This window comes from Gavialis gangeticus, unplaced genomic scaffold (genome assembly GCF_001723915.1).
Source record: "Gavialis gangeticus isolate Ggan-Ray unplaced genomic scaffold, GavGan_comp1, whole genome shotgun sequence".
Taxonomy (NCBI): Eukaryota; Metazoa; Chordata; order Crocodylia; family Gavialidae; genus Gavialis; species Gavialis gangeticus.
Window position 1 is genome coordinate 12,991,087 of NW_017729016.1, and position 11,448 is coordinate 13,002,534.

The 11,448-nt window shown below is 38.7% G+C and overlaps 1 protein-coding gene across 4 annotated transcripts in view; it reads left to right on the forward strand.

Moving 5' to 3' along the window:
• Nucleotides 1-11,448, forward strand: part of TRRAP (transformation/transcription domain associated protein) — a 193,842-nt gene that overhangs the window by 25,263 nt on the left and 157,131 nt on the right. For all 4 annotated transcript variants that reach the window (XM_019512890.1, XM_019512892.1, XM_019512891.1 and 1 more), the window contains exons 14-20: nucleotides 2,373-2,700; nucleotides 2,810-2,907; nucleotides 3,426-3,620; nucleotides 4,207-4,398; nucleotides 6,469-6,634; nucleotides 8,143-8,399; nucleotides 9,815-10,015. In XM_019512890.1, coding sequence (XP_019368435.1) covers nucleotides 2,373-2,700; nucleotides 2,810-2,907; nucleotides 3,426-3,620; nucleotides 4,207-4,398; nucleotides 6,469-6,634; nucleotides 8,143-8,399; nucleotides 9,815-10,015 — 1,437 coding nt within the window. The remainder of the gene's footprint in view (nucleotides 1-2,372; nucleotides 2,701-2,809; nucleotides 2,908-3,425; nucleotides 3,621-4,206; nucleotides 4,399-6,468; nucleotides 6,635-8,142; nucleotides 8,400-9,814; nucleotides 10,016-11,448) is intronic.

An 11,448-nucleotide genomic window follows, 5' to 3' on the forward strand; every position in this document is an offset into this window, starting at 1 on the left:
GTGCGATTGTGTGTAGGGGAGGGTGTGGTTTTGTGGTTTGTAGGGGAGGATTTGTGGGTATGGTGGGGTGGGCATGGGAACCCCCCCTGAGCTCCCAGTACTCCTCTCCCCCCCTGCAAAAGCCCAGAGCCCATGTGCCCTGCAGTGCCTCCCTGCTGCTGGCAACAGTGTGCAGCCCCAGCCCTGTCCTGTGCCCACTCCGGACTCACCCCAGTGGGAGCAGATCAGCCAGAACCCATGGGCACAGCCCTGACTCCAGCCTGCCCCATACATGCTCTGCACCGCCTGCCGATGGCGTGGTGGCTTTCTAGGTAGCCCAGGCAGTGGCAGCTTGTCCTAGCCCCGTGGTACTGGTGGGGACCCAAACACACAGCCCTGACCTGGTCTGCCTCGCACCTGCTCCAGACTCGCCTGCACTGAGCAGCGGTGGCAGCTGGGCAGAAACAATTACTCAGCGTGGGTGGAAAAGCGGCCCCTTCCTTTTGCCGCTGTTGGGTCCTTCCTCCTGCAACTGCACTGTGTCTCTGCTGCCATCACTGCTGCCTTCAGGTTGCCCAGTGGGGCAGCGGTGGTAGTGCAGAGCAGCTGCAGGGCAGTCCAGTGTGGGCTTTTGGCAGCTGCAGCAGGAAGAGCCTGGCAGCGATGAGGGGGTGGCCACTTTTCCTTGATGCTGAGCAACAGTTTCTGTCCAGCTGCTGCTGCTGCTCAGCACAGGTGATTCCAGAGCAGGTGTGGGGTGGGCTGGGTTGGGGCTGTGCGCTTGGGTCCCCACTGGTTCCATGGGGCTGGGACCACAGGTGGAGGCAACTGGAAGGAGCTGCTGCTGCCTGTGCTGCTTAGAAAGGTAATCCAGCTGCAGAGCCACCCCAACCCCACTGCATGCCTAGGGGGTGGCAGGACATGCCATGGCTGGACAGTGCCTGGACCAGGCAGGGATGTGTTTTGCCCGCTCCTGCACTAGACAATATTGTGCATTGTAGTGAGTTGGCAGTGGTTATACTATATTCAGTATTTTGAAATCGGGGTTGGTCTTCAAAATAAGAAGCATCAGTCCTTTTTATCGTGCCTTTGTATTTTCTGCTTGAAATTTCATACTGTGGCATGGTTCCAGTTCTTTATGAGTTTTCTATTTATCAGACTGGAATTTAACATTTATAATAATAGTTCAAACATTTATATGAGGTAATATAAAAATATGAAGGGTGAAAATACAGTGCCTTACCATCCCTAAATTAAAGCCGGCTGTAGTTTAAAAAGAGTCTAAAGTTTATATGAAAGAATATTAGGACTATGAAGCAAAGAAGTATGGAATTGTATATACTGGTTGTGTGAATAAAAACCGTTATAATGATGACAAGAGATCTGCAAGTGTTACTTTAGGGTATTGAACATAGCTGTTTTGAGGTTTTTTTTTTGTTTTTTTTTTTGATTTGTGGGGGGTACATCTGGAAATTTTGTATCTGCCTCAAGCTATGGATTTAGTTTCTATTTTAGGTGCCCTTTGAACTGACAAATTCTCATTTTTAATATTTAATATTAAAGCAGGTTTATAGACCCATAGACTGTGAGGATTGGAAGGGACCTCAAGAGGTCATCCTATCCCCTGCTCAAAGCAGGACCAGCTCCACCTATATCATTCCAGCTAAGGCTTTGTCTAGCCAGGTCTTAAATACCTCCAAGGATGGAGAGTCCACCACCTCTCTGGGTAACCTGTTCCAGCATTTTACTACCTCCCTAGTGAGAAAATTCTTCCTAATATCTAACCGAAACTTCCCTTGCTGCAACTTGAGACTATTGCTCCTTGTTCAGTCATCTGTCACCACTGAGAATGGTATAGCTCCATCCACCTTTCAGGTAGCTGAAGGCTATTAAATTCACCCTTAGTTGTCTTCTCCAGACTAAGTAAGCCCTGTTCCATCAGCCTCTCCAAGTCCTGTGCTGCAGCCCCCTAACCATTTTTGTTGCCCTCCCTGGACTCTTTCCCACTTTGTTCACATCATTTCTGTATTGTTATAGTATGAGATATATTAATTATGGTTAACTATAGGTTGTTAGTTTTATTAGCATTATGAGCATTGCTTCTCTGAGGCATGAATCTGTAGTTCTCTGATTTTGGACAGATTTGAAGTAGTAGTCATAATGAGAGCAAATCTCAGTTGGGGGAGCTTCATTAGTTTTCAGCAAGTACTTTTTATAATGGCTTAAAGTAAGTTGAATAATTTATCACAGAGTCTTAGAAGAAAATTTTAACCATCTGTTGGGTCTTATTTTTTATTCACGTTGACCCAGCTGATCTGATGTATAGTTTTAGAAATTCAGTCATGGTTGTATTTTTTCCCTTCCTCCCTCCCCACTTATTTTCTTGTGTTCAGGTGTTTGTTCTGAAATTTCATACCATAGCACGGTACCAGCTTTCTGTTATTTTTAAGAAGTGCAAGCCTCAGTCTGAACTTGGTGCAGCTGAAGCTGCTTTACCTGGAGTACCAGCTGCAGCAAACGCAGCTTCCGTTCCTGTCCCATCTCCTGCCCCGGCCACTCCTGTGGCCCCAGCACCAGTACCTGTGTTTGAGAAGCAAGGAGAGAAAGAGAAAGAAGATAAGCAGACATTTCAGGTCACGGACTGTCGAAGCTTGGTAAAAACTCTGGTCTGTGGTGTCAAGACAATTACGTGGGGCATAACGTCGTGTAAAGCACCTGGCGGTAATACAGCATTAATTACATCTATATTTAGTTTTACATTTGCTTATCTAATAAAGGTGAAAGTTCCTTATTCTACTCTGCTTTTTTTTTTTTTTTTTTTTTTTTATAGAAGCACAGTTCATCCCCAACAAACAATTGCAGCCTAAGGAGACACAGATCTATATAAAACTTGTAAAATATGCAATGCAAGCTTTGGATATTTATCAGGTCTGTAGCATGACTAGGGCAACATCATTATGGTGCTTCTGTGTGTGTAAGTTCTGTGCACTGTATATTCACTGGAATATTCTTTCGATCCATTAAAAAAAAAAATCCTGCAGGCTTTTGTATTGCAGGCAACATTTTGGTGGAATTTCAATTTGTATCTACTCAGGAATTTCATGAACAGAAATGCTTACAAAGTGCTTTAGGGTTTGCAAGAATCAAATCTAGTATATAAACAAACAGTCTAGAGCCCAGTGACCTAACTAGGATGGGGCAAATAGGGCAGTTGCCCCAGGTGCTGACTTTGGGGGAGGAGGAGGTGCAGCTGCTGCTGAAAGCCTTGCCATCACAATCACAGCAGCAACCAGAAGTCACTGGGGCTGTCCCTGTGCCCTGGGCACATGGGTGCATCCCTTTGCTGCTGGTGTTAGCTTGTCTTGTTCATGAAGGCTAGTGCTTAAAAATCTATAAATCTAAATAAAGAGTGTTACTTACTTAGTGCATTTTCTTTTCTGATTTAGGTACAAATAGCGGGAAATGGTCAGACATATATCCGAGTTGCAAATTGTCAGACAGTCAGGATGAAAGAAGAAAAAGAAGTCTTGGAACATTTTGCTGGTGTTTTCACAATGATGAATCCTTTAACTTTTAAAGAGATCTTTCAAACTACTGTTCCGTATATGGTGGAAAGAATTTCAAAAAACTATGCTCTTCAGGTATTATGGTTTAATTTTACAACAGTGAGACATGCATTTTACTGAACTCTGGAGGATAACTTGTTAAAAAAAAAGTTCCTAACATTTGAAATTCACTTTCAAAGTATTTCTTCACTTGGCAAGGTCTGTAACAGTCTATAAAAGAAAAGTTGTGAGAAGGTAGATTTTTTTTTTTTTTTTATTCTACTATAATTGCTATCAAGAGAGAAACCTTATTTAAGCAATTCATCTTAATGCTGGAAGTATTAATGGAGTGTATTCAATAAAAATGGTAGATTTTGATTTGTCCAGAATACCATTAACTAGGTTTTATTTATTACTGTTTGGATATAAATTTTTCTAAACTTTACTATGATTTTTTTTAAAACTATTTTAAAGAAATATTAAAGTTACACCAAACTAAATACTTGATTTATAGGAAAGTTATATGATTTCTTTTTTTTACCTTTTTAAAGATGACCTAAAATGAGTTGCTGATAGTTGAAGAGAAGTGATTTATTTATTTATTTATTTATTTTCAAATTCAGTTATTCTTATGTTCCTTTCATAGCTTAATTGTAATTCTGTCTTCTGTTTCTTTTGACAGATTGTTGCCAATTCCTTTTTGGCAAACCCTACCACTTCTGCCCTCTTTGCTACAATTCTGGTGGAGTATCTTTTAGATCGGCTGCCAGAAATGGGCTCTAATGTGGAGTTGTCCAATCTTTATCTTAAGCTGCTCAAACTAGTTTTTGGCTCTGTTTCACTGTTTGCAGCTGAAAATGAACAAATGCTAAAGGTAAAGTTCGTTTTGCCTAAGAGAGACTACTCAAATTCATGTGCAGTGCATTTTGTCAATTTTGGGGGGGGGGAAATATTGTGCTCCATGACCATTTTAACATTTCAAAAGTGATATTTTAAAAAAGCTGTATTAATATTATGGGTTTACCATGCAAAAAGCAGATAGAATAGCCTACTTATAAGAAACATTTTTCATGACTGACCGCCTAGTACTTGGAACTGTGAAGTGAAGTGGAAAATTCTAAATCTGAATGATTGAGTGTATAGGTGTCCTGCTTTGGATTCCATAATGTTGAGTGACTTTCTTGTCAGGTGCCGTGTATCTTAATGCATTTTTTTCCCTTTTATTGCTGTAGCCACTGAGCATGTCTCTAACAAGTTTGACTCACTTTTCACCCTTTGACACTAAAGCTTCACTAGTGCTTTTTCATGCTTATTTGTATCTATCATTATGATATAAATTCAGTGAGAGGGCAAGTTAATCAGAAACCTGAATTAGTGTGTGAACCCATTTGAAAAAAAAGTCTATTCTTCCAATAACAAGGTATTGTTTAATCGTTAAAATATTTTTTTAGAAATGTGGGGTGCTGTGTTTTAAAGCACAGAAGGAAAGTCTCTTCTTGAATGTAGTGGTATCTTCTGGATGTATAGGCAAAAGGAGACAGGCAGTTTTATAATGAAGTGCTATTCATTCGTCCTTTCTCTCTCTCAGTCCCTGTCTCCATGAAGGAATGGAAATCCAACATCAACAAATCTTATATATTGGTAGATACTTAATTTGGATGGGGGATTCACTATAGAAGGGTTAGTTCAATATCTGTGGGGTGATGTGAGATTCCCAATGAACTACTAATTTAATCTCTCTTTTTTTTTTTGGACATATTATATGTAGTCTGTTTAAAAAAAAATCCTCTTCTGCTATAAATATCTAAGATTGTTATATACTGCAGATCCAGTTTAAATGGTGTGATTTACTGTCTTCAAAGTTCCAAGCTTCCATTATATTTTTTTGTTTCAGCAGTTGATGATGTGGCCTTGAGCAGACAATTTTAGTTGAAAGATTAAAGCTATTCACAGCAATTGTGTAGCCATGTACAGGGGATTTCAGATGTTCATAAAACCTTAATTATTTTGATGTTCATTCCTGGGATGAGAGAATCCTGGTATTTGCTATCCATTCTTAATAGTTCACACAAGCTGCTAATGTCCTGTGCTCTTTGAAATCTGTTACCAGGATCTTTCATAGTTTCATAATTGTTAGGAGTTAGAAGAGGCCTTACAGATCATTGGGTCCAGCCCCCCTGCACTTGGGCAGGAAAGACTGCTGGGGTCAGGTGACCCCAGCAAGATGGGCATCAAGATGCTTTTTGAAGATTGCCAGGGTGGGTGTCTGTACCCCCTCTGGGGGGAACCTGTTCCAAACCCTCATCACTTGACTTGTAAAGAAGTTTTTTCCATATGTCTAGTCTGAAGTGATCATCAATCAGTTTGTGCCCATTATTTCTTGTCATCCTGTGGGGGACCTTGGTGAATAGATGCTCCCCGAGGCCCTGACGCATGCCCCTTAATCTTCCAATTGTGACTTTTTTCCCCTTCAAAAAAAAAAAAAAAAAGGGGGGGGTGCTCTTACCAAAAGTGAATTTTAGTGCTTCTGAAGGAATTACTTGCTCTCGCTGCTGAGTGCTGCACAAATCTCCTCTCCTTGTTTACCTCCAATAGCTCTGCTGGTCTACCCTTGGGCTCTGTTCTTCAGTCTGGCAGTTGTCTAACTTCAGGTTGTGTTTTTTTTAATAGAGCCTAGAATAAGTGAACAGGCTTCCTCCTGCAATTTGAGTCTTTCGTCTCCATAATCAAGAATGATAAATTTATTAGGGCTCTCCTTCTTGTCCTATAATGATGATAGTGGTATTTTAATTTAGTGTATGAATGTTGTTCAGCTATATCAGTTATAACTGAGGCATGTTACGAACTCTCAAGTTAAAAGGGAAATAACTGTACCATACTGAACTTCTAACAGTTGTGGTGAGAGATGGATATTTTACTAATCTTGATGCTTTACCCTTTGTAGCCCCATCTGCACAAGATAGTGAACAGCTCTATGGAACTTGCACAGACTGCCAAGGAGCCCTACAATTATTTCCTGTTACTTAGAGCATTGTTCAGGTCCATTGGAGGAGGCAGTCATGATCTCTTGTATCAAGAATTCTTGCCACTGTTACCAAACCTATTGCAAGGTTAGAACAAATACCTGTTTTACTCTTTTTATTTTTTTGGGGATAGCTGATGATATAATGCTTTTAGAGTGGTAAAATATTAAGCCTGGCAAATAGCTGCCAGGTTTTGATCCTTAAGTGTATTTCAATTTAAAAAATATGAATATAATTTACTTCCTTTTTACTTTTTAGTTGCCATGGTCTCCTTCTGCCTATTTCACGGTTCTGTTCTTTGTGCTTTTTGGGTTCCCAGTGTGAGTCATGGGGTGTGTCTACACGTGCAGTTTACTGTGCAGTAGCCCATTTTACCATGCATTAAAGTGTCACATCAAAAACCGTGCTAATACACTGTGTAGTAAAAATAGGCTACTGTACATTAAGCGTCACTAAAAAAATGTGTGTTTTCACTACTGCGTGGTACTGCAGAGTAGCAGGGCAGCCTAATGCTCATTTATTTAGTACCTCACATTAGAAGTACTAAATTTAATGTGCACTAGCAAAAGCGCGTTAATGAATGTTGAGACCATGCCCGTGGTGGGCTTCCTCCTTACCTGGAAGAACGACTTAGAAGTAAGAGAGTGATGGAAGATACAGTGCAGCAAGACCTATGGCAATGTGGAGAGGGAGAGGGTAGAGAGAGTATAGCAGAAAGGAACTGTTTTTTCTGAAATTTAAAAAAGTAATAGTGACCGTTTTCTCAAGAGGAAATTTAATTTAACAAAATCGGCTTGGCTAAAAGGGCATGAATGACTGAAATGCTTATCAACCAGAAGTACTAATGCTGTGCAGAGAACCAGAGAGAATTACTGAGATTTAGGGAAGGTTAATTGCAACAAATACAAAAAGAAAACATGTTCTCCATCTTTAGCTGTGGCATTTGGCTTCCTTTTTAGCTGATAATATATAAGTAAACCCACGTGTGTGGCACTGGGAAAAGATATATCCAGAATTACTAGTTGAACTTAAGGAAAATATGAATTAAATGCCAGAACAAAATGAATTGTGGGGGGAGGGGTGGTTTTTTTTTAATTTTTTTTTTATATAATTGTATTTGTTACTGACTCTTTAAGTTCTTCAAAAAATGTTGGTGTACTTTTTAGTTTCTTTTTATTGGAGCCCAGATGTTTGTTTAAGCCAGATCAGATTAGTATGTATTTTTAATTTTACTGGATGTACAACTGTTGGGTGATATTCTCCTGTTCCAAGCCTGTACCCCAAGTGATTTGAAGATCACAATTAGATTACACCAGCGCATTGAAAGGCTGTCTCGTTGTGTTTAAATATTTATTACTTGTTTGTATAATTTTTACAAATGCAAACACATAGGAGTAATAGACTTGTTAAGTGACAATAAGCAATTGCAGAAAAGCTAGCTTTAACAAATGGAGTCATGTAAATGGTGACCTTAAGACAATAGGAACTTTAAGAAGTCACAGAATCATAGAAAACAGTACTGAATCTGTTTTGATAATTTGTTGTTGTTGAAATTCTCTCTCTCTCAAATTATATACCCTTTTAAACCTTTTCAGGACTGAATATGTTACAAAGTGGCCTCCACAAACAACACATGAAAGATCTGTTTGTAGAGCTCTGTCTCACTGTACCAGTTCGACTGAGTTCCCTCCTCCCTTACCTGCCAATGTTGATGGATCCCCTAGTGTCTGCTCTAAATGGATCCCAGACCCTAGTTAGCCAAGGTTTGAGAACTCTGGAACTGTGTGTGGACAACTTGCAGCCTGACTTCCTGTATGATCATATTCAGCCAGTGCGAGCAGAGCTGATGCAGGTAAGTGTGCCATTTCTGCCAAGACCACTAGAGGTCATACATTACTTAAATATCACTGGTAGTTGTATCACCATCACAGCTACGTCATCACTCTTTTTACTTTACCAACTTCATGATTAGAATAAACCTAGACACAGTTTCAAATCAAATGCATTTCTCTTCAGTTCCTGATCAAAGACATTGCCCACAAAACTCCTTGCTCACAAATATTGGTGCCTTTTTGAAGTTTAGGACTGAAGACTCGGAGAGGTCTGTGATACACCTATGAAAAAGGTTGCCTCTTTTTGTTAATTGAATATGCCAGGAGTTCATGTGTTAGTTTAACACTCCAACGAGGAAAAAAGATGATTGTTATAAAAATAACTAGTTTTTTTTTTTTTACATTATGGTCTCAATTTATATCATCCTAAGCTGGAAAGGAAATTGGGGGACATTTAGTTTAACCCTGATGTCTTGAGGGGGCTATTTGGGATACAGGTGTGCATGTTCGGGTATTTCATATCTTTTTAGATGGCAGGTTAGTGTGAACACTTTAAATTTTGTTTGCTTCTTTGACGCCTGGGCATTTTTTTTCGCAATAGAAAAATCCTGAATATATTTTCTGCTCCTAACACACTACTTACTTTTTAAGACTAGCATGTATTTAGTCTTATTTAGTGGCACACCAAACTAGATTTATTTCAAGCTTAACTGGTTCTTAATTTCATACGTCATGCTGCCTTTCTAATGTTAGCCATATATTAAATTGGTAACGTTAGACTGACATAGCCATGATGGTCTAGGGGTTTGACAGCTGCACACAGGTGTTTAAAAAACAAAACAAACAAAAAACCCCCTCAACACAAAAATGGCACTTCAAACTTGGCCTGCTCCTGTGTCGAGCCCAGCATGTGCCCAGGAGAAGCAGCATGTTTGTTCGACCAGCCTCTACCACATCTGTAAAGACTGGGTGCTTCAGTAGGGCTTTTTTGCTGCTTTCCTCTAATAGCTGATTCAAGGTACTGCCACAAAAAATAGTTTCCTCTCCTGTATATTAAGTTGTACTTGAATGCTGTAAAATTTCTGTGACTTGTCATGTAAAGCTAATGTAACTTCTTTTTACAGGTACAAAATTAACTGCTTAAGTACTCTTTATCAAGCCAGTTCATTATGAAAATACATATTTTATTTTATTTTTTTAAAATTTTAAATGAAATCCACATAGCAAATTCTTTTGCTTGTTTGGGGCAGAGACTTAAGTTTTGGGGTTTTTTGTTTTTTTTTTTTTTCCATATAAGAAACTTCCCCTGGAAGTTATATGGTGGCAAATAAGAGAATAAATAGCTATGAGAGAAGAATATTGAAGTTTTACTTTTTTAGTAACATTTTGAAGCAACACATCTCCTAACGTGTTAAACATTTAAATTTACTTCCAGGCTTTATGGAGGACATTACGCAATCCTGCAGACAGCATTTCTCATGTGGCTTATCGTGTGCTTGGTAAATTTGGAGGAAGCAATAGGAAAATGTTAAAGGAATCTCAGAAATTGCAATATGTAGTTACAGAAATTCAAGGACCTAGTATTACCATAGAGTTTTCAGACTGTAAAGCATCTATTCAGCTTCCAATGGAAAAGGTAAGATTTGATCTCTTTTCCATCCGTCTGCTAAACTAATTTCTTAAATTTTCCTTAAATAAAACTTTTGAAAAGTTAATGTTTAATCTAAACTAATCTTATAACCTGCATATTCCTTCAGTTTAATAGATGAGTTCTTGGGTTAAAAAAAATGATTAGTAGGATTTCTGCTGCATTCATGAAACAGTTGGAGAACGATGAAAAGTTTCCTGTGTATTCTACTATTTTATTTGGTGAAGAAGCTCATACTTAATCTGTTTACCAGTTCTTCAGTAGGACATGGCCATTTGAATGGCATTGTGATACACTTTGATTTCCATTGACTTTTGATGCATAAAATTACTAAAACAAATACAGAACTTTTGTTTGAAAAGTGGCTCTCAGAGGGGAGTGGTGTTTTAATGGCCAAAGAATCATTGGAGCACCTTAGAGATGGGGCTAAACAAACTTTTGTAGTCTGGTGTTTTTGTGCTGCTTGTACCATTATTTTTGTATTCAAAGTTAGTTCAGGCTTTCTAATGTTTCCCACCCCCCAACTTTTCCATTTTCCCTCTCATTTTAAACACTGTCCAATCTCCCAGAGTAGCTTAGAAAAGCAAACAAATGTTGGCTGAAGTCTGTGCTAGGTTATGAGGATAAGAACGTACACAAGTGGGTGCTCTTTTACTGTGTCTGCTTTTTATAACGGTTCCCTCCATTTTTTTGTTGTGTGATCATATTAGATCAAATCTCTTTGATCTTGGGGAACACTATAATTTCTCAGTGTTTCAGTTTGCTTCCATTGTTAGAATGGGTATATTACTTACTGTATTTGTATCAATCTCTCTTTTTTTTCAAAGTTACTTCAAGCAGCTTCATCTAAGAAGGTCATAGTATTTAGTATTGCAAGCATTCAGGCTTCTGGAGTCGAAAGAAACTAATATCCAATATGCTTTAGCTTCTGAGAATTAAGCTGCATTCAGCAGCTAGCATGAAACCTCTGTAGAGTCTGATATACCCTTTGTTTCAGTTTTAAAACTATGTATTTCTGAAATACAGGGAACTGTTCTATTAACTGGCAACTCACTATTATCACTTTGACTCTGAAGAGGTAAAAAGATTTTAAAGTATCTTGGAAAAAATTCCCTATAGTAAGCAGATGCAACTGAATACAGACAAGAAGAATCAGTAAGGGGTGCTTGTTTTTACACGGCCACTTTCCATAGTGAAATGTATTAATGTAATTATCTAAACGTTTACAAATATCACAAATAGAGACTTATGTATCACCTGTTCAATAACATACAAATTTAGGTTCCTAAGTTCTTTCAGGCATCGTTGCTGTCTCTCTCTTAATTACATGGAACAATAGTCAACTTCCTAGTTTCGATCAGCAGCAGTATTGTTTATGGCATGCTTCATGGGAGTTAAAAAAAAAAAAAAAAAAAAAAAAA